At 38.2% G+C, this 23,473-nt stretch overlaps 1 protein-coding gene across 2 annotated transcripts in view; it reads right to left on the bottom strand.

The window, feature by feature from the left end:
• NEBL (nebulette) overlaps positions 1 to 23,473 on the bottom strand; it is a 255,276-nt gene that overhangs the window by 172,948 nt on the left and 58,855 nt on the right. For both annotated transcript variants that reach the window (XM_069006677.1, XM_069006676.1), the window contains exon 3: positions 8,094 to 8,178. In XM_069006677.1, coding sequence (XP_068862778.1) covers positions 8,094 to 8,178 — 85 coding nt within the window. The remainder of the gene's footprint in view (positions 1 to 8,093; positions 8,179 to 23,473) is intronic.

Genomic DNA, 23,473 nt, shown 5'->3' with positions numbered 1-23,473 from the left:
TGCTCCTCAGCTATCCTTCTTTTTAATGATGACATTACCAATACTCCACACTGGATCAGACTGGTCACCTACTGAGTCACATTTCCTCTTGCTTATCACAAGTACTGCCAGTTTTTGTGAAAAAAACAGCAGTGTAGGCAATAGGCAGCAGGACTACATGGACCCCCTTTGAATGAATGTGGCAGTCTGAAAGATGCAGATCTGAAGCCCAGAAAGGAAAGAAAGACTGATGTGATCTCATTTTCTGGGTCGTCTGACAGACTTTCTCTGCTAAACAGGAGAGGCCAAGGGGGCAAAGTCAGTACTGACAGCCTTGATACCCAACACGGCTGGGTGTGTTCCCCAGCCATTCCCAAGGCAAGACCTGGCACAGCTCAGTGTCTACTTCAGTGGAGGGAGCACTCCTGAAAGGCAGCAAGGACACATCTGCACCAGTTTTGCTCCCTTTGATCTGACCAGTCACTGCACACAACAAAGGACGCTGACCCCAGAAACTCCCCACTACCATCACATTTCATGCATGTTCAGGTTCATGCTTCTTGAATGCCACTCTGATGGGCTGGTATTCAGCTCCTACACCATCTTAAACACTATGAAATGGAAAAAAAATATGTATGCATTATAGGGGGAGAAGCCATACACGGTGTGGACCCAAGCCAGTACACTCTGTTTGTCTTTGGGATTAGGAACTTCTTTCTGACCCTCTTGTACTCTACAGTATGGGTATGTCCTCAGCCCCTGATTGCAGTCCTTGGAGGCCTGATTTATCATGACAATTGTTCTGTTTTCAGTCTTTACTTTAAATTCTCTAAAACTGAATGCATTGTTCCTTCATGTGGGTTGAAATGCTGTGCAGTAATCCAATGAAAACATAACTAAAAAGAATCACAGCATCCAATTACCTGCAACACAGTTGCAAGCAACAGAGTAACCATTTTAAAAAATCAAGTTCCAAAAATAAAAACCAGAAAGAAGCTCAAGAGAATCTGAAGAGAACTCAGACATGAAAAAGAACATATATGTTCTCCATTCTGTCCTCATCTAGAACAAAAAGGACTTTTTTTGAAGATTATAGTATTTTGTGAATATATTTAAATCATATAAATTCTGATATCTCAATTTTTACGTTATTATTTCTATTAATTGCTCCTCTAAAAAGTTATAGATATTTCAATACTAGTGTGGATGCAGTTAAGAATTCCACAACTCAACTCACAAATAACAGCTATGAATTCTGTAGCTCTCCTTTGTTCCCTATTACTTGTGATTGTACAACTTAAGGTAGTTGGAATCACTTTTGATTTTATTGATCCGAAGATTTTCTGTTAAGGATGTCCTACTTGCCCATTGATTCAATGTCATAAGAAAGCCTATAAAAATGGGTTTTTCCATAAGTACTCTATTAATAATAAATCATGATCGCTCTGCCCTTATCCTACCACAAAAATTACTTCTGTTTCATGTAAATAGATCATCCCATCACATTTTCAGTTAAACATTATGTGCATCTGAAATACATGTGAAAGAAGATGTATTATGGGCTTTTTTCCTCATTAACATATACTAGAAAAATTAATCAAATTATATTAATATGTTTTGCAGCTTACTTCTGAGTCTTGGCACTGGAAGACGCAGTTTTTGTCCTGTGACTGTGCACTTTCTAGACTTCCTAACTTTTTAGCCAGCAGGAAATTTGCGCTGCTTGCTTCCAAGACTCTGTAGATAATATTGTGCTTCCTTAAATGCAGTTCTGTTCTGCTTTTCCTCTATCAAATTACATAAGGTTTTCACATCACTGTGGTAAATAACGACAGGGCAAGAACTAATGCAAAAAAAAAAAAAAAAATGCTGGCACTTTCACTTTTGTATCATCAAATTAACAGCAAAAAGCTGAAAAGTTAGAGAGGTTACCATTTTCCATAGATGCTCGTGTGCAAGTCTGTCTAACGTTTCTTCTGAATTTTGGGCAAGTATTCATCTTTGCTTTGTAATGTGCTCCTTTCATCATTATCTTTGCAGTTCTTTTTTCAGAGAAACGAAGAAACAGTACAAAAAGAGTCGTCTGAAGCAGTTGTTTTGCTCAGGCACTGAAACCTGTAATTTTGTCCTTGGATATAAATGCAGATACACATAATAACATAGGTTCAGAAAAAAGAAAAAGAATTTACTGCTTTTATCTACACAGCTTAATTTACTGATTATCAAGGTGTGATGTGACCCAGAAAGAAAACAGGGGAAAGAACAGTCAATATCATAAGAAAAACAGTTCTTTTCATAAACAAGTAAAACAAAATACAAAAAAAAACCACTACTATCTAGACCCCTTTATACAAGCAATATTTCCTACACTGACCAGTACATTACCATTGAAAGTCAGTATAAAATTCTGTATAATTATACAGGCCAATGATACCAGATTTTAAAAAAAAATTTAAAAATTAGGATATGCAGTCAGTAGCAGGAATCAGATTTAAGACTTGTCATAACAACTTAAAGCTATGACAAACAGCTTTTCTATTTCAAAAGTAGCCCATAACTGTATCTTATGTCCCAGTAGAAGAGTTGTATTTTCACATATGAAATCAAAGAATTTCAGGGTGCTACAAATGTGTCAATAATACAAAAATGTATTCCACAGAGAAACTCCCTCTCTGCTGCACAGTCTGTTTATCTATTACAGTACTACATCCTGTTTGGTGTCTTGTCAGACATGTTCTGATGTCTCCTGACCACATGGTTATGACATGTTTATCTCCACATGCTGGTTCAGCACCTATGACAGCAAAGAGTAGCAGACAGGAGAGGAGAGGAGTGGAAGCAGCACAGTCACATTCTGAATCTTACAGCCTAAGTAAATGCAAGGGGAAAAAAAAAAAGAAACAATAAAAACAACAAAACTGAAACAGTGTAGATACATGGTGTCACAGTAACAGGAGCCAGTCCAGAGCAGATAGGATGTAGACAGTATCCCTCAAGTACTTGGCAAGATAAAAATCAGAAGAGGAGACAACCATTTTCCCAGAAAGTTGAGATTCATTCTGCCTCCTGCACTTCTCTGGAGCTTTGTCTTATTCACATCAAGAATGATTTTTATGCCTTTGACTCATGCAGATAAAACAAGCCATTTAAATAGTCTTCAGAGGGAAAGAAGGAACAAACCAGGAGCTGAAAAAAAGTCACATTTAGTAGGTGAGCATGATTTACAAAATACTACTGTGAAGGGGTTCACAGGGGAGCAGGGCAGAGCTTTCTGCAGGCAGTCTGGGTTTATTTTAATGCACCAACCTAATCAACGTCTCCAGGACTTGTCACTCACAAATAAGAGCAAGAAGATGCCTGAGAAGCCTGCACTCTCCTTTCTCTCTCACCCCTCTCCTCATACACATAGGGTGGATTGGGTTCAGATCCTCAGATAACTGGAGAGAGGAATATATAAATAATCAGCTCCTGAAGGCTATCTAGAAAAGTCCCATCTTTAAATTGCATTCCAGGGTTTTCTTACAAAATCACCCATAAAGGTATAAAAAGGTCTCTCTGCTTGCCATATCATATTGCTTCCTCTTTTTCTCAGCTGAAAAAGCATATTTTTATCTCTGTCTCTAGCTCCAAAAACTGTTTTCTCCATGACTTCTCCAATGAGCTTGCTCAGGGTACCCCAGGAAATCCATCCAATGTCTGCTTTAGTAATTCATACAGCATTTCATTCTACTATAGCATTCACTGTGGCAGTTCATTCCAAAGATTTCATAAAAGAGGTGCATATAAATTGAAAAGACTTTTTTAACAAATCAAGCTAATGAAAATAATCTGCCTGGAAGTTTGCTAAGACATATTTTTGAAATAGAGAAGCAAAGAGGAAAGGCAAGAAGATGAGAGAAATGGTCAAAGAGGACAGGATAGAGACAAATCACTGAATATGAAAAGACTTGAAGATGCAGGGGAACTCTGGAGATCATCTACTGCATCACCCTACTCAAAGCACGGTTGACTACCACAGATTACTTAGGACTGTGCCCAGTCCTCTTCCGAAAGTCTCCTAGGATGGTCACTCCACAATGTCACCAAGCACCTTCTGCCAGTGTTCATCCACCCCCACACCGGAAATGTTTTTCCCAATGCATAAATGAAGTCTTCCGTATTTCAGTTTACACCTGTCATCTCTTGCACTTTCACTCGTTATTGCTAGACAGTCAATCTCTTCTTCACCCTGAACTAAGAGGAGCATGGCCATCCTAGATGCAAATATCTGACCATAAAGATTTTTTTATTCCCTTCTCTGAGGCTGACTCTCTTCCAAATGCTCAAGAATACCATGATTATCCTGGTGTGAGTCGGCAGATAAAGATATAACAAAAGCAATTCCTGAGAAAGTAAGGACTGTTAAAATATAATATTGTTAGGACAGTATGATTCAACCACGTATGTCTCATAAGACATTATGGTACTTCTTGAAAATCAGCACTTTATGAACTCTCTTTATCAAGAAAAACTGCAAGTATGTTCCTAAAGAAACCCAGATTCACTTTCAGTTATCCAAGTTCCTGTAAGGGAAGCACAAGAAATATTCTCACATATGAAAAGAAGCACTTGGAGTTTCCACGGACAGCAGCCTCAGGGTGTCTCACCACAGGCCAGGATAAGAATACAGTAGGACAACACCTGTGGCTTTGTATCCAGTTCCCCACCAGTTACTGGAAAGTACATGTCCTCAGAAAGTGCTGGAGTAGAACACACCTTAAACATCAGCCCTCTCTTTGATTTGACACTTTGATATTCTTCCTGCCAAGAACTGCTGCAGAACATCTCTGTTTCTTTCTGCAAGTTCAACTGGAGTTGCTGCTTTTGATGTGCACAGCATTGCTATAGATGAGGACTAAAGGCCAAGGAGCAATTTACACTGTTATAAAGTTAGAGAGATCAGTAGCTAAGGTACATGAAGGAAATTCTCAAGTAAACAAAGCTGAGATGAGCATATCAGTAACTTCTGTAGCTGAGTTTATCTAAGAGAGGCAAGGGAATGTGGAAAGTATCCATTGCATGCTATGGAGTAAGAGAATGCATTAATTCCCCAAAAAGCCTGGGATTTTTCATCAGAGAGGCATAAAGAAAAATCTTGTTTGAGACAGTGGATCTCTGTCTCTACCCTTTATTTAGAGGATTAAAGACCTTCAAACTCATTTTTCTCCTGTCAGGAGGCACACTGGACTGTGGAGTTCTCCAGAACGGAGAACAAACACCACCTCTCTGAAAATGCATTTGTATCTCCTTCCAACCACAGAGCAGAATGAAAGTCCACAGAAGGGAAATGCTAAAGAGGGGAAAAGCTCTGATATTGTATAAAATAGAAGAACAGAGTTCTCTGGAAAGCTTTCAAATGTTGTCCTTTGACTTCTTAACAACATAATTTTTCAAGTGTTCCAAAGAGCTATCCATTTTCTACTGACTCCACCAGAAAACAGTATTTTGTTTTGTTTTGTTCTTTTCATGTTATGTCAACATGACACCCTGGCACCTGATGCTGACCTTAATGGATTTTTGACAAAGGACCCAGCACTGCAACTAAAAACACTGTCAATTGCTGCTTAAATGAAAATAAAAACAACAGATTTACAAAAACGTATTTTAGCTTACTCAACATTTAATGGTGTTTCCTTTACCAAGTCTTCATGTTTTGCTGAGCAAAATAAAGAATAGTTCTAAAGCTACAGATTTTGAAAACACACTTGGAGTCCTGAAGTTAAACACATGGTTGTGCCTCTTCAGAACTAAAAGCATTAAATATGTTTACTTAGAAACTAAGAGGCAGCTATTACTTCAGAAAAGCATTTCTTCTTGTTCAGTAGTTAACATAATTTTTTACATTACCTAACACAGAATTTGTTCAATCCCAAATTGCCAAATTCACTGGCAGGAGGCTCAAGCAGCTCTGATGAATACTGGAAGGTAGTCCATGTGATCAATGTGATTCTATCCACCCAAGTTGGGTTTCATATGAAAGGCTTTTCTTGAACCATGCACACTCTTTTCTACTGCACAGCACTGACATAGAATGAGACCTGAACAATGCCAAATTATATCCCATGTATTTGTTTCATTTGGGAATCTTTCAACTTTCTCTGAAAAGATAGGACAAGGGACTAGATGGCCAATAGGACTGATTGAGGATGGCGATTTTTCTGTTCTTATACTCTTCAAAGTATTACAAAAACTATTCAGAATTTAAAGTCCTATTTTATGACAAAATAGATTTAAATTGGATAAGGAAAAGTACCAGGAATCTTTATTTCAGCATTGAAATTATTTACAGGTTAGACTACTTAACACAGTCTAGATGTAAATCAACAACAAGGAAGCAAATAATGATTGAAAACATTATGGCTTTTCTTTCAAGTAGGGAATTTTGTGCCCTTATTATTTAGAATTATATTTGGATCTGCAAATCTTTTGTTGACTAACAATATTGAAAAAAGGCACATTGTACAAATTAAGGGTTTCTGTCCATTTCCAAGTTTTGAGTAGATCCTTATCTAACATTTTATGACAGTGCATTGTGAACAGTTGCATGAATTTTATTTATAGGCAGACTCCCAAGTTTCTTGCTGATACTGCTTATCCAGTCCTAGAATACTAAGTTCGCAGTTTACAAATAGAGAATAATACCAAAAAAAGTTTCCTTATGCTTCCACAGTGTCACAGATGCATGTTTCAGACAGGTTAGGGAAAGCCACTTCTCCTATATCTTCTGCAAAGAGTAGTAAAATTTTATTATTCTACTGAATCCCAACATTTTCTGTCAAACCCCTAAAAAACAGTGGGCTGAGAATTTATATTCTTTTAAAAGGCCTGTAAAAAGTACTGGTTTTAAGTTCCTCTTAACTTCGTGACACAATGGCAACTAGTACATAGAACCACTGAACAAGAAAATGAAGCAGACTCCAATCTGAAATCCACTGAAGTCAAGAGGAGACATAGAGTCCACGAACTGTCCTCTTTCTAGATGGCAGAATTTCAGAATGAAATAATTTGTCTAAGTTTTATAATCAATAACTCTAATGGCAAAAGGTAAAGAATTTTTAAGACAACACACCAATATATGCTACCATTTCTATTTAGCACTCCTTCAATTTTACCCATTAACTTATACAGAGGTTCTCAAAAAAGAAAGGTCTTGTTGTCTACCATCTGATTTTTGCTACAGGTTTTTATGACATAGACAATGATAGCTATGAATTTATAATGAGAGATCTCAACTAAAACACAATAGATTTTTAAAAAATGGAATTTTCATAAAATAAAATGCAATCAAATATGATCAATCATCTTACAGAGCCAGGACAACTTCCAGCATTACATAAATTAAAACGGTATAAAGTGATACTGGAGAGTGGGGGAGAGGAGGGATTTTCAGATAATCATGAATTAATATCAATCAGAACTTTACATTATGGTAGATAGCCAGCATCGTATTTGGGTCACCTAAGTCTTCTCTAACATTTTCTTCTCTTGTTTTCCCCTTTTCATTTTACATTTTAATTTAAATATATTTCTTATTAACCTACCTAAGTTTTGATTGATAATGTGTTTATCACAACCAGCTTACAGACTGCCTCATTTATTAGTTGACAGAGGCCATAAGAGACCCATAGACTGATTATTCAGTCACTTCATTGTTGATAAATATTAAAGGCTTCTCAATATCTGCTAATGACAAATTTGTTGTTCATTAATCACACCCTATTTTATGATTAAGTTTAATGCAAGCTAACAACAGTAGTTCGTCAAAGGAAAATAAACCCTTTGAGTTAAGCTATATGACTTCAAACATTAAAAACTATTTAGATGCTTCACGTACTGTTCAAAATGAAGGATTCCAGTGATGTCAATGGACTTACAATAGTATGGTTACTAGTATAAGTGAGAACAGAAATAAAACCTTGAGTTTTGCAGTGTTATACCAACTTACAAATATTTTTTACAATTGCACTGCAGTACCACTATGTATGTACAAAGAAGTACTACGACTACTTTGAAAAACTATAAAGAAGTGGACTGAGAGTGTAATATTAACAAGACAAAATAATTATTTTATTTACCTGACTTTGCAATTCACTTTGTTGCTTCAGGCGAAGATTTTCTGGTGTATCAGCCACTGTAGTGAAGGACTGCTTTGGGTAATGTCTAGAAGAAGAAACACAAAGCCAAACAGTAAATATTTGCACATGCTAGAAAGTCAAATGCATCCCAGCACTCTTTCCTACAGTGTACAGAATTCTTCCATAGTATGCTATGAATTACATGCATTTACTCTGAAAATATTGTGTCGGACATGCCTTACAGAAACAACATGAAGGACTTCCTGTAATGTGTCTAAATCCCACCCATTCATCCTGCCCACTGACTTCAAAGACTGATCAGCCAAAATTTGCTTTCAACAGTGATCAAAATTATGTTTAACTGCATTGTCTTGGTATAGTCATGTGCTGGACAAAGACTAAACTAAAGGCCCTTAAAATGTAATTGTTTTACAGAAATGGACACTACATAAGAGGGTACAGCTGGAGTACCACAGGTCTTTAATCCTTTAGTGTAAGAACCAGAAGGATCAAGGCAGGTACTTTCCGGGTAGAGGAAAGTCAAATGTTTTAACAGTAAATACATCAATACAGGACTGTAATATCCAGTACCAAATGCTGGAGCGTCTCAGAACTGCAATCTATCAGGTATCTCTCTTTCCATTTGAAATTTTACACCTTTACAATACCTCCCTACTATTTGCTTTGGCATTTTACAGTAACGTGCTCTAGGGAAGCCTAGAGCAGGGAAGTTGGATTAGATGGCCTTTGGTGATCTCTTCCAATCTTAATCATTTCATGATTCTGTGAACTATGCAGCAGTCAAACCCTCCTCATTTACAGAACCACTAATTTTTAATTTTCATGTATTTATCCTGCAATTTTGCAGTCAAACAAGAAGTTCTATTATAGGAAAGACCACAAAAAAGAAGCTAATAACAAAATGAAACAGCACATCCCAAACTAGATATATTATTAGGAGCCACTAACACTACAAGGAAACTGATTCTTACTAATTACTTTCCATCATCTTCAGTCTGAAACAAAAATGTTCACCTTACTACCATGTGAGGCACTCAGGTCAGTTACCATTCGCAGCTTCCCCGTGTCTGCCAGCTCCCCCATTTGTGCCTCCAACATTTCAGAGTACAAGACAACAGGCTTGATTACAGACACAATAACATTTGCAGCATAAGGTCCACAGAGAGAGTAAGCAGTAAGTGTCTGAAGATGGAGGATATGCAGTATTAAACACTTCCATGGTCAAACTCCAGGCTATCTCTAGTGTGTTCTTTCAGCAACTGGTTGTATGTTGTTGCTATGCTTCATCATAAAATTTCCATGTTGTGTAAAGATTATACATATTTTCTATCAAAATTGTATTTTGTTAGAAAGTTTTCTGTGTAAAAGTTCTATTTCCATGAAGTACATGGTTTCAGTAAAAAAACAATTTATTTTTCTCTGAAAAAATAAAACAAGCATGAAAAATTAAGAAGGATTTCAGGTTTTAGCCAAAAACTGAATGTTTCCTCCTCAGAAATGCAAAATCAAGAATTGATGAGAAATGCTGCCTGAACTTCAAAAGTCCACTGCTCCAGGCCTGACCCCCCCATCAGAAGACATCTTGCCTTGCCAGACTTCTACACCATAGCACAATGGAGTAGACTCCTGCACCAAGAGGCTGTGGAACAACCTCTTATTTATGGTGTCATTGCACAAGGAGAACAGAGGAGAAGTACAGGACAACCTAGGGATTTCAGGCTCCCAAGGACTAATAACTGTCTAGAAAGAGCAAAAAAATTAAATACCTTGATGAAAGCAAGATTTCCTCACAGAAATGTAAGAACCAGCCGAGGCTGGGTACTAGCAGATGGGCAAACAATGCTACTCTAAGTTTATGGTGAGACACACTCCCACCCATTATGTCAGCCACTTGTCTCAGAAAGCTCATGCCACTGAAAACTAGAAAACAAAATTTCTAGGCATGACACACTTCAAACCATTCTTTTGGAGTTACAGACAAGCCCTCCCAAAGTCCCATCCAAGATGGAGCTTCAGGCAGAGGGAGCACCAAGTTCTGGATACGCTGTTGCCTCTTCACTTGTTTTCAAATCAGGGGCTCCGCCACCAGCACCCCCCTCAGAGCCAGACAATGCCAGCCAGCAGAATGGCTCAGCCACAGCTCCAGCAACACACAGGGAGGCAGAACTAGGCTTTGCCTAGACAGCACCAGGTCTTGCATGAAGCAGATGGTGTCAGCATCGTATAATATCTTGGGACAAGGAAGATACTTCCAGAAGGGTTTCTCTTTTTTTCTTTTTTTTCTCTCTCTCACATTTCATTGTTCTGTATAGAGGCAAAAACAAATGCCAGACTGGCCACAAGGAGGGTCATAAGCCCTTTTTGGAAAGCAGCAATGAGCAGATGGGAAAGGCAACAAGCCACCTCACAGCCAGGGCTTGCTGATGCCCAAGGAAGATTGTAGCAATGGTGCACAATTCACAACTTAAAGCATAGCAGTCTTCCACATAGCAGCCATGAGATATCCATGGATAGCTCCTGTAGGTGACAAAATCCCTGTCCCTAAAAAAATATCACCTGCCATACATGCAGTTAAAATATTACATTATGCACATGTTGAATGCTGAAAGCATAAACTTTCACTGCAGTGCTTTACACCATGGTTACATACCATGACCCTGGTAGTAAAATCACAGTAATCACATGTATTCATCCTTTTTAACATGGAGAACACAGAGTGTGAGCCAGCTCAGCCAGGGTTTTTGGCCTGGTTCCCTAGGGAATTGTGCAGACAACACTGAGGCAAGTGTCTCAGCCACAGTCCCCAGGGACCCTGTTAGCAACAGCAGCAGAGAACTGCAAACCCAGGTTCTCAAATTAAACCTCTCTATTCTGAAGCATAAAAACATACACCTTGTCCCTATCATTCACCAGCTCTTACTTCTGATCATTTGCAAAATAAATGCTTTCTTCCACAATGAGAATTCAGAAGCTCAAAGGTATTTCAACATTCCAAGCAAACCACTTGAGAACCAATGTATCTAAGATAAATAATTTTAGAAGCACTAGCTCCATACTTCAAGTAAAATAGGCATCCCTAGTCTTGAAGAAGCAGTGCTTTAATATGCTTGAAAATACTATGTAAACTGATTTTACCAATGAAAAGTATTTACACCTGACCATGAAAGAAAACAATACACATGACAAGTGAACAAAACTGCTGAAATTTAAATTGGTTTTTAAACTGATCACCTAAACCATTTATCAAAATGTATTACAGTGATTAAAATAAGAATCATTTAGCAAAATTAAATTAGCAGTGCATTCTACTATGGGTTGTCATTTTAACTGCAGCTGATTTATGAAACCACTCACATGGTATTTCAAACCAGAAAGACATGGGTTTAGATACATCCGTTCTAATTTATGGAAATTCTTGCCTCAAATGCATTAAAAAGACTAGTGTTAAATTTAAATCCTATCTTCAGCTTTCCACGTTTGTTTTAAGCTTACTGATAGCATGTCTTCAGGATAATTACCAGTATTTAAGACATTGAATTATGTGAAAACTAAGATACACCATACCATTCGATATTTTTGTCTGAAATAGAAGGCTGAAACACAAGTGTTAAAATTCACTAATCTGCTTTTTTAACTATCACATTAGAGCTATACCACATTTCGTCAAAATGTTCTGAATAAGGATAAGTCACTGGATGGCAACAGCTTTTAGTTCAAAAGGCTGACAGTGGTCCCCGGTAATCCGTTGCTGAGTTTCCCCTTTGTCCTAGATGATGTCTGAGAAAGAGCCAGGAATTGGTTAAAGAGATTGATCTCATGTCAGCTATTTAACAGCAATGTCCAAAGGATTTTTTTGTTTGTTTTAAGTCTTTGTTAGTTGTCTAAGTCTACTTAGCAATATGTCTTACCACACTAATGCTATTAGGATTAATCCTGTATAAAGATCTATACAAGAAGTTCCAGAACAAATCAGGATACACAGTATGGTGTCTCTGCTGCGGGTTACTGTATTGCCTGCCTCAGCTGCACAGCTTGATTAATAAATCAAACCACAACTCAATCTCTTGCTGCTTATGAGGAAACTCCTTCACTTTTCGGTGTTTGGAAACAGGATCAGTAAAGCCTCCGAGAACTCAGGAAAGTACCTGAAAGTTACCTAGCTTTTCCAATGACTAAACATAGAAATTTTTCCAAATACCATTTTAGCTATAAAGTTTTCATCAGCTTTTTCATGCTCGCAAACTAACAAAAGGAAAGAAAAATGTTCTGAGAGAGAATGGGATGAAGATTCAGCTTTGTCTCTTTTGTAAAAGTTCAGATTCAAAGATGGAGATAAATTCAAGCATCTTCTGAAATTACCTTCTTCATATCTCACTCTGACTTAACATTTATAAATAATTAAGAGATTTGTGTGTGTTTTCTAACTGTAAATTAACTCTTACTGTTCAGTTACAGAATTATAACCCTTGTCAGAGTGACTAAATTTCTACTGAGTTATGTCTCCCCTAAAATACCTATTCCTATTTGCCCGTAACATTAAATTTCTGATATCTTTTAATCAGAGAACAGGTACAAAATACACAAATCAAAATTATTGTCCCAAGCAGAGAGTCAGCTCCATCACATCTTTTCATAATACCAATTGCCATCACTGGCTGTCACATTAGGATATCTGTCCTCTCCTAAGTTTTGTCCGAAATAACTCTTCTTCTAATTTAAGCAAACTCTAAAAAATAAAGAGGTTTAAAAGAACAAGGAAAAAAAAAATCACTTATTTTCAATTGCAGTAATGCAGAGTTGAACAAAATAAACCTGTAAGACAACATAATAAAATTAATCCAATCTTACAAGAATTATAGAAAACTATGAAAACTAGTTAGCCTTTTAAAACTAGCACTTCAGTCCAGCGTATGCAAAAATTGTAAGTTGAAATTAAACAGTGAATTATGATGTAGCAGTATGGATGCAACCCAAGCTCACAAATGATGGACAGGTAGGGAAGCTCCATCTTAGACCTGCAAGGGCCCAATCTGGTAAATGTGATCTGAGCCCACATCAACAAACAGCACAAAAACAGAGAGGAGAAACACGGATTTCCAATTAAGTCTCATATAGCAGACACAAGACGAAATAATTTTTCCAGGATAAAGGTGACAAGGTATTAAGCTGTGCTCAGCTAGGGAGTGTTTAAACTGGCAGTTTGAAGAGGCACAAGACTGCTTTCATCTCCTTACCTTGAAACCGTGTCATTCACAGAAAGACATGTAAGATCCACAACAGCAGAGAAAGAACCAGCAGGAGGGAAATCTTGCCCACAGCTGACTACTTGATTTGAAATTCGTGCTCAGTTGCACTTGCTGCTCTGAAGCTCCAGGAGGGATTTCTCTGGGTTTTCTCTTCCGTTTTGAGCTTTCTGTGCAAGATCACTTATTTGCATGCAATTATAAAGGCTTTTGTATTAGGAATAATGTAACTAGTGGATAATAGCCTTGGTATGCCAGCACTTGGGCAATGAAGTGAACAAGAAATATATCACAATTCTCCAGAAATTACTCCGAAGATGGTGTTCTCTTTGTCTACCTGAATCTACCCCTCTGTATGAAGAGCTCTGGCTGCAATTAGCTTGCTTGGGAAAACATTTTTCAATATTTGCCTTCTGTTTTGCAAAGAACTTACTTTTTCAAATATTTAATTTCTGTATCTGTACTTCTTACTTGAAGTAACAAAGAAAGTTCCTCCCATATGCTAGCTAAATGCAAGTTCCTTTTTATGAGAAAAATCCCCTAGAAAGATGAGCTTGTATTGCTTTGCAGGAGATTTAGCAAGCAATAAAATCCATTTTAAAAAGTAAGGATATTCCACTTGCATCTTGGGGTAAGCCACAACACCCTTGCTCCTGGAGTGAGTGAAAGGCCACATACCACATAAAACCAGGCATATGTTGCACATCGTGCATTCCGCTATTGGACTGGCACTTGATACACAGCTACGGAAACCCATATCTGGGGCTCCCTTCAAAATCTAAGGTTAGAGACTCCATTAAATATTCTGACCGTATCTGGCCCCAAGACACAGGTTAGTGCTTTATTGCTCTCTGTTAGAGGCTGAAAAAAATGAACTATTAATGAAAACAACAGCTCTTAGGTGATATTAGCTTTTTCCCCATTTCTTATATTTTTCCTTTATCTCTCTTTTGCAACTTGATATTATACATAGAAAGATACGTTGTTCAGGAGACAGGCAAGTCTTGCTTCTTGAGCAATTCAGGTCAAAACATTTTAATTTTAAAGATTTGAAAAAATACAGCAGGAGGAGGACACAGTTCATATCTTATCATATAATTCTAAGAATTGTTATAATACAGATCTCAGCCAAGTAGCATCCAGATTCAGAAAAAAGATCAAAAAGATCAAAAAGTGTAAAATCCAAGCACCATGGATGTCAAAAGCAGAACTGCTAGAATTTTTAGTGGAGCCAGGCATTCACCCTTTCAATAATTTACCTATTCCTCAGCTATGGGATTCCAGTGCTTGGGGAAAGAAAATTAATCAGTAGCACACCAAGAACTACAGGGTAGCCTGGAGCTGTGTAGAAATCTATTGGCAGCACACTAGTAGGTATTGACAATAGATCAAAAAGTGAGAACCACTGCTGGAGAAGGATAGACAAAAGATGCACAGAAAGTTCAGGGAAACTTGAGAGGAGGCATCTGTGGCAAAACAAAATAAACAAAAATCTGACTGCAACAGCAAAATCTGCTGAAGACATACATATATCTTAACATTTGCCACTGCTAGACTGCTCCCAGGACATGACCCAGTGCTCACCCAGAGCTCACCCAGGCTTATACATCACCTAGACAGAGAAAAGGCCACAGAAGTTTAAGAAAACTTTGTAATCACCAGTGGCACAACAAAAGGCTGATGATTCCAATATTTCCAAATTATTTTCTTCCAGATACTGTGATTATTACTTCTTTCAAAATATCCAGGAGACAGAAGGACATGAGTATGATAAGGAAAAACACAGACTGAAGCTGAGTTTCTCACGAACTCATTTGTCAATTTACAGCAGCTGATCTAGCAGAGTAAAGAAACACACAGTATGACCCAGAGTTCCTATGGGCTGTTTTTTAACCAACAACATCTTGATGTCCCCTTTAAGGATGTCAGAAAGAGGATGTCAGATTCATGCATACAGCAATGGCAAATTTTCTTACAAAATTCCTAAATTTTCTTATTGATTATTCTACACTCAATATATCAGTATCTCAAGCAGCACAACACTGAATTACAAAAGTGTAATTGCTCCCATTTGGTAGCACCCAGTATGGGGATTTAAATACGACATCTAAATGGACATCTAAATAGACAGCTTTCAGATACAATACCAGCCACAACCAAAAGAGAAATAAAACTTGAATCTATCCTAATAATGCTTTCTTCTCTGCCAGCTTTTCAAGTGCAAGAAATACAACACAAGGTAGAAGTTTCATTGTAAAATTTTTAATCCCAAAAATCTATGACAATGACATCAGAAATCAAGAACAAGTGATTATCTATTGCTCAACTGCTTGCATTAAGTCTTCCTCTTCCAAGGAACTATTGACTGAAAGAATACTTGCTACTAAAATCTGAAATTCTTATTCATGCATTCATTCATTCAAAACCTGTGAGGCCATATAGCACTAGATCACAGCAGTAATGAAACTGGAGTCCAGCTGTTGCGCTCTCCTAAAACTGAAGGTATAAGCCAAAACCTGGGAAACTAAATATGTACTAGTTCCTAGCTTCCATTTTTTCTACTTCTTAACTCTTCTGTGCAAGTTTACTAGCTTTTAATCTTTATGCTTTTCTTCATTTCTTTAGCAAAGCTATAAAGCCAACCTTCATTGGACAATTCATTGGTGCTTCTGAATTCCAAAGCTGTCATACAAGACATGGCAAATAGGACCACGGGGACAGTAAAAAGCCATCTGTAAGAGCAAAGAGAAGTAAGTGCTAGAAAGACATCCTAAGTTTTCTTGACCTTGCAAAAACTATTTAGATGGCTATCAAGGGAGTGGCAGATCTAATACCCCTAAAAACCAAAAGGCATCTGCCAAGTCATCAGTCTATCAAAGCTGGAGTCATAACTGACTGAACTCCTTCAGAGCTATGGGTATCATCCTGGAGAGCTCAGCCAACTCCATCCTAGTCCCTTCAGAGGGACCATTTATGCAACTAACTATGGAAGCAGACCTCAGATACTGCAATTAAAGTAATTTGGACTCTATTAAGAATTGGGAGAGGAGACCAGAAGGAAGGTGGAAACAATTCATCTTCAATGCCTTCATATTGCTACTTGTTTAACTGTAAAGTGTGTTAAGCATTTGTCCCCTAAAATGGTGCCATCATCAGCAACTCCAAGCTGGAGTAAAAAAAAAAGTACATTAAACAGAGTTATGTTTACGTATGTGCTAAAGGTAAAAAAAGGAAAAGCTGCTTTTTTGTCAAGTGAAAATTTTACTATTTGCTTATTCACATACTGTAAATTCTAAGCAGCTATGTTAACTGTGCAGCTTTATGAAATGTCTCTCCTTTAATGTATCCATTTCTACAGAATTCATATTAATAGAAAAAAAGTTTCTTTATTTAGTTTATAAAAGATAGTTTATACTAGTATACTGTAAAACAATTTCATATTACAGCACATTTGCCCATAAAAATTTATTAAATTATACATCTAGCTTTTGCTCAGAAATTAAGAATACTCTCAGTAGAGACTGCTTTGGCTTACTCTGCTGAAAGGGTACAAGAGTGCAAAAGCAAAGACTGTAATTTTTAATGTAAATCCTCAGCAAAAGTCAATGTATTACCAATTTAATTTAATACAGTTCTACATAAAACATCACAGGCCCCTCACGATGTGGTGTAGGATGTCATATTTCACAGAAGATCTGGTCTGTAAGCTCTGAATTCTAAAGCCTGTGTAATTCAATCAAATCACAGATTCCTTTTTATGCACTTATCGTGACAAAGCAACAACCACGTCACATTTTCACTAATACCCTGCCAACACCTACAGAATTTCTGTATACATTATGCTCTCAGCTCCTCATGGACTGTTAATTATTTTTACTAGAACCACGTGCAGTTGCCATTGCTAATTAAATGCTCCATCATTATTGTTACAAAGACTGTCCTCTCTCTGCTTTCTCTCTTTTCTCCCTGCTTGAAACAATACTACCATGTATCTTCCTGTTATAGTACAGGGGTTTCTGTCACAGCTCTTACTATTTTCAATTAAAGACTTAGGCAAATGAATAAGCATGGGCTTTCTCATCACTTTCTTGGACACAGACCCTAAATTCCACCCAAATACTGTTCCAGAGACTGAAGCAACTGCACTGGATGTCATCCAAATCGTTTCCACAAGTCTCCACAGAGAAAGTTATTAAAACCATAGAATCATAAAATCATGGAACGTCTGGGGCTGGAAGGGACCATAAAGATCATCTAGTCCAACCCCACTAACATGGTCAGGAATGTCACTCATTAGATCAGGTTGCTCAAGGCCACAACCTGGCCTTGAACACTTCCACAGACAGGGCATCCACAACTTCTCTGCAAACAAGCAGAACTTGATAACATCTCCTGAGCTTTTCATTCTTTTAGGCTGAAGGTCTGCCCCTCAAAAACTTCAGGTCAAAAGGCAAAAATATGTTTTCCATCTCCCCACTTGGATAGAAGAGAACAGCTGATGAATGGCTGCTGACATCCTAACAAATTAATCCTTTAGAATGTAAAACAGGCACAAACAAAATCACATATAAGAGGAATGCAAGCAATTCCTAAGCCAATTTACAGAAATAGCCTGCCCAAAGCATAAACCAAGTACTTTAACTACAGAAAAATGCAGAGAAAAAGCTATTTCCATGAGGTATGTAAAAATTCAGCATGTCAGAGCAGATACACTATCATACTGCCAGATCAAATACAAAAAGGTGAATTGTGGGATAGATGGAGAAGAAAGGAAGTCACTGAACTAATACTGAAAAGACATGTGATATGTGTAAGATGAAAGAGAAAGCTCATGCTTCAGATCACACAGCTTAGTCATTAAATAGCATTTACACCACAGGAACACAGAAGACCTGGGAAGGTATTCGTAGCCATGAAAAAAAAAAGAAAGTGAAATATCTCCTAACTCTCCTTCTTATTCCTAAATGCTGCAGCCACAGATCTGTCAGATGTCACTGTCTGAGCCCCTTCTACACCTATTATTATATTTCTGCAAACCCATCAGCTACATCCTCCATGGCCAGAGCCCTCAGAGGGCAACCGAATCCATTCAGAATAAAACTGAATATGTGCCTTTGAGTAACAGATAAACAAAGATGACAGGAAATGCAAAGCAAACTATTTTTAGCTGCTATATTGAAGCTCACAATTGCAGGAAATACCTTCACAACTGAAGGTTGCATGTGAACACCTAAAACTGGTATTATGTTTGAGAAACTATTATTTATCCTGTCAGTGCATGATCAGTGCCACATCTTTGCTAGAATAACAGACACTAAAACCATTAAACTATCATCTTAACAAGTCAATAAATCAAGGTTTCAAGACCACAGAGATTCCTTTAAACTGATGGAATATATTTCAGCTGGTAATTACATTTTGACAAAAAAAACCTTTTTGTCAAAAAAATGCTATTTCACTACAGTCCTAGTGACTTTGTCACCAAGTTTTGTTACAACTACACACAGATTATTACTAATAAAGCCTTTCACACATGCAAACATAAAATAATTATAATTATATAATGAATTATCATAAGTCATTTTATAAAAATGAATTAAGAAGACATCAATTAGTTACTTCATTATTTATAAGCAACTTTAATTCAATTTCCACAGAATCACTAAGCTTTCCATTGAGAGTTAGATTATTTTTGTTTCCTACAGATTTACTAATAATCTATGCACACAATGATCCTGCCAACCCTGTCTCTTCATAGAAATGAAAAGTATACTTCCACCAGTTTCTTGCAACTCAGTGAGGAAGAAGCCTGGAGCCTCTGAAGCAGTTCAGTGACTAACAATCCCTGACTGCCAGCCAAGTCACATGAAATTACTGGTAAAGCACATTGTTTCCTCTACAGGCCTGTTGAAATTTACACTAAAAAGATATTTTAGATTCCAAAAACTGTATTTTCTGAATATTTCAGAAAAAAACCCCAGTATTTTAAAGCTGAGCAAGCCATAAGTCTTTTGTCAAAACGGAACTGTGCTGCAAATGTCTCTTGGATACATAATTATATTTCCTTGCCTGTACTGAGATTACTCCTGGGGGCTTCATATGGATATTTACACTCTGGTGGAAGTATACTACCAGACAGGAGCATAGAGTTCCTTCCATAAATAGCTTTCAACACAAGAACAAATGCACAAAATAAAACCACTTTCAATATTCAAATGAGAGCATTTCCAAATGCTTAAAGCAACTCTTAAGCATCTGCTTAAAACTGCAAAAACTCAGAACAGATTTAAATCTTCAAACACATTGCTCAAGTCTGTAAAAGAGCTCAGTTGTGCCAGGCCCCTTCATCTGTCTGTCCTCCTGCACCAGCACACGTGAGCCTCTGACTGACAGAGCTGTCTCTGCCTTTTCATCAAAACCCAGATATCCAAGGTGTCGAGCATTGTCACTTCTACTCTACTCAAGAATAGGAAGACCTCACTTGAGAAAGCTAAGGCATGTGTGGAGCACTGCAGTGGTCAACAAAAGCAAAGAAAGATCTCTGCATACCATAGTCCAAGTTTGCTAAGCATGATTTTCAAGTGGAAACTAAAATATCAGAATGACAGTTGCCCACACTGAAGACTCAGTGAACATCCCCAGTTCCACTGAAATCCAAAAGGTGAAAGGCTATGGTGGAGCCCAAGATAAGTACCTGATGAAACAAACTATCTTCACAAGACAGAAATTCCATGGAGTAAAAAGATATTGGGGGGGGGGGAAGAAAAGAAAGTTTGAGGGCATACTGAATTAACCTGGTTTTGTCAAAGTTAAAAATACACAAGTTGTGCATTGCGCAAGAAAGACTAACTGTCCCATTTTGATGAGAAGTTGGATATATTACAAAGAATAGGTATAGGGATTACTGTCAGCAGAGCTGTTTAATTTCTGCTTTAATAAGAAATAAAATGGAACAACAGAGCATAGTTATTTTTGCTGTTCAGCATTTAAAATATATACCTTCTCTATGCAAACACTTTTATGTCTTTTAAACTCTTTTTTCCCCCCAGTCTTTTAATATGCCTGTTAATGTCTTCTTGTGTCTTTTAAGGTTCTTGAATTTTTAATAAATTGAAAAGGTTTCTTTTTCCCTCTCCCCCCACTCAGGCTCAGTTTGAAGGCATAGAAAGGCACAAAATTAACTTCTGGGCATAGGGCAGCGATAGGGGATACACATCATAAAGTCACCCCAAGACATTCTGATACTTGGACCTCAGTCTCTGGGAGTTTCTGGCTCAGACACAGTGTCTAGTCTCATGGCTCCCTATCAGTTACAAAAGATTGATGAGGTCCTGCCCTGAAAATCCAGTTGATCCACAAGCCTAAAAGCACAGGAGCTAGAGCTGTTGCAAAAGACATTTCTTCGGGTTGCTAGCAATGGTTCCAGGCACTTAAGACTTTAACACTACATCTGTGCTAACAAATTAAAAACATCTAGCAACACTCTCTGGTAGTGAGGCTGACTACCATAGAGCAGCCCACATACTGCTGCTCAACTCTCCTACTGTCCAAAACAGGGTTACCACATCCAGACTGCCTGAGTAGAGCAGAAATTGGCTTGTCTGCGAACAGAGCCATACCTAGGAATCAGCTGGGAGAGAGGTCAAGCACAGGCCAAAGTTATTGTGCCAGTCAGCATTTTAGCAATTTAACCATGAGTTTCATACATATCTCTAATTTGTTAATACAGATGAAACAAAGGAGTCTGAGCTGGAGTTCCTATACCATTGGACTCCCGTCCCTTCTGCTCTCCAGGAAGAAACTTCAACAACTTCTGCTCCAACATTTTAACAACGTGAGTTTTTCCATGTGGCTTTCCTAAACCTTCTTGCCTCCTTATTTCTAAATCACAGAACCACAGAAGAGCTGAGGCCAGAAGTGACCTCTGAAAATTGCCAAAGCACAGACAACTAGAGCAGGTTGCTTGCAACCATGCCCAGTCCTCTTCTGAGTATCGCCAAGGACAGACCCACTCTGGGCAACCTGTGTCAAGTGTTCAATCACTCTCACACTGGAAAGTCAACCTCAAGTTCATCTATGTGGCCCTTTGCTTCACTCCAGTATGTCTCAGTACTCCACCCCAGATCTCCACCAGGGCTGAGCAGAGGTAAAAGATCACCTCCCTTGACTTGCCCTATTTGACCCTATTTTTCTATTAGTGGATTAAATGAGAAAGCAAAAGACATACATGTTTAATATTTAAACACTCAAATTCTGTTATGGTCATTAGTTTCTTGTCACTGCTATTATTTACCTTAATGGTAAATTGCCTGCTACTGAGAATTCTCATACACAAATCAGGCAGCTTTTTTTCTCCCCAAAGCCAGCAGTTGCTAAGTAAGGTAAATGAGGAAAGGACAGCTGCAAATGTTCATAATCAAAGTAAAACCAGTAGTGGGATGAAGGCAGTGTCTTTCCAATGGCCAGCACTGCAACTGGCCAGGGAAACAAAACTCACAGTCTCAGTGCATTTCACTTCTTGTCCCTTTCTTTTGTTATTGACCTCGTCTCAAATCTCTACCCTTAAAATTCTGCCTATTGCTTCTTGGCTGAAAATGTTGGGAAGGAAGCAACAAATGAGCAAGGACTCTGACATGCCAGAAAAGGATTCTGTTTCCACCAATAATTCTTGCACAAAGGGCCTTCAGTGTACAGTTCTCTCTATGTGGTGCTGCATACAATAGCCTTGCATATGTCCCATCAGAGGTGACTCCACCACCAGCCTGAAAACAGTAGGAGCCTGTAAGAGGCACACCATGGTGACATACTGATTGCTACTAGAGAAGGCTCCACCATCTGCCTCCTGCTACTCACATGACAATGCAAGCTGCAGTTTAAAACATCCTTGTTATGTTAGATAGCTTTAAGCCTCTCTCTGCTCTTGCCCCGCGTGGGCAACAGAGCTTCCCTTTACACAGGAGGATGCCTGGGCTGCATGAACAGGAACACAGCTAGCAGATTGAGGGAAGCAGTTACTCCCCTCTGTCTAGCATTCATTAGACTACATCTACAATCCTGCATCCAGCACTGGGCTTGCAATACCAGAAAGATCAATAAACCAGAGCGAGATCAATGAGGGCTACCAAGATGGCCAGCTGGCTGAAGTCTTGTCCTGTGAGAATAGGCTAAGGAATCACGGCTTGCTCAGCCCAGGGAAGAGGCTTTGAAGCAACCTAACAGCAACCTTCCAACACCTGTAAGAAGTTGGAAAAGAAAGAAAGAGAAATTCTGCAAGGAGTATCAAGTATAGGGAGCCAGGCTTTTCACAGTGGTGCCTTGTGGGAACACAATAGACAATGAGCATAAATTGAAAAAAGAGGGGTTCAGGCTGGATATAAGAAGAAACTCTTCTGCCATGAAACAGTCAACTAGTAGAAAAGATTACCTAAAAAAGTTACACGGGCTCCATTGTTGGACATTTTCAAGATTTGAATGGTCACAGCTGACTCTCTTTTGAGCAGGACCTCCTGAGGTTCCTTCAGTCTGAATTATAATATGATCCTAAGACAGCAACCACTCACATTTCTAAGGTTCTGTAGAGACATCTTTGAATTGGAATTGCTCTTACATTGAGGATAGTGGGGTGCATGCCCAGCAGAACTTTAGATCCTCGGTAAAATCTGAATCTCATTTTCTTCTCGAACTATGTGAAGGTAGTGCACCTGCTTGCACTGCAGCTTAGCACACTAGAAAAGGAAATAGGTATCAGAATAGGAAATGTACTGTGCCAGTGCAGCAGCCCTCAACTGGGTTTTCCCTGAGTTTCAATAAAGTCAAAGACAGACATGCAACAACCAGGCTGAGCACAAGGACCTGGGTGCAGAAGTTAGGAGATGCCAACACCTCGGTTGTCGTGACATGAGGTAAGCAGTGAGAATTTATCCAGGTATGTATTTATACATGAATCACATGTATAAGCATGTGCTTCAAACCTCATGGATAAAGTGAAGTTGAACAGAATAGATTTGGTATAATGAGAAACAAGTTCAGTAAATATGCTACAGAGTACTCCTGCATCATGCTCCAGCTCAGTAGCCCTCAGCAGGAATCTTGTCAGTGCACAGAAATGGGCCAGTA

The sequence above is a fragment of the Aphelocoma coerulescens genome, chromosome 2, assembly GCF_041296385.1.
Source record: "Aphelocoma coerulescens isolate FSJ_1873_10779 chromosome 2, UR_Acoe_1.0, whole genome shotgun sequence".
Classification (NCBI taxonomy): domain Eukaryota; kingdom Metazoa; phylum Chordata; class Aves; order Passeriformes; family Corvidae; genus Aphelocoma; species Aphelocoma coerulescens.
This window is presented reverse-complemented; position numbering and strand designations above follow the sequence as displayed.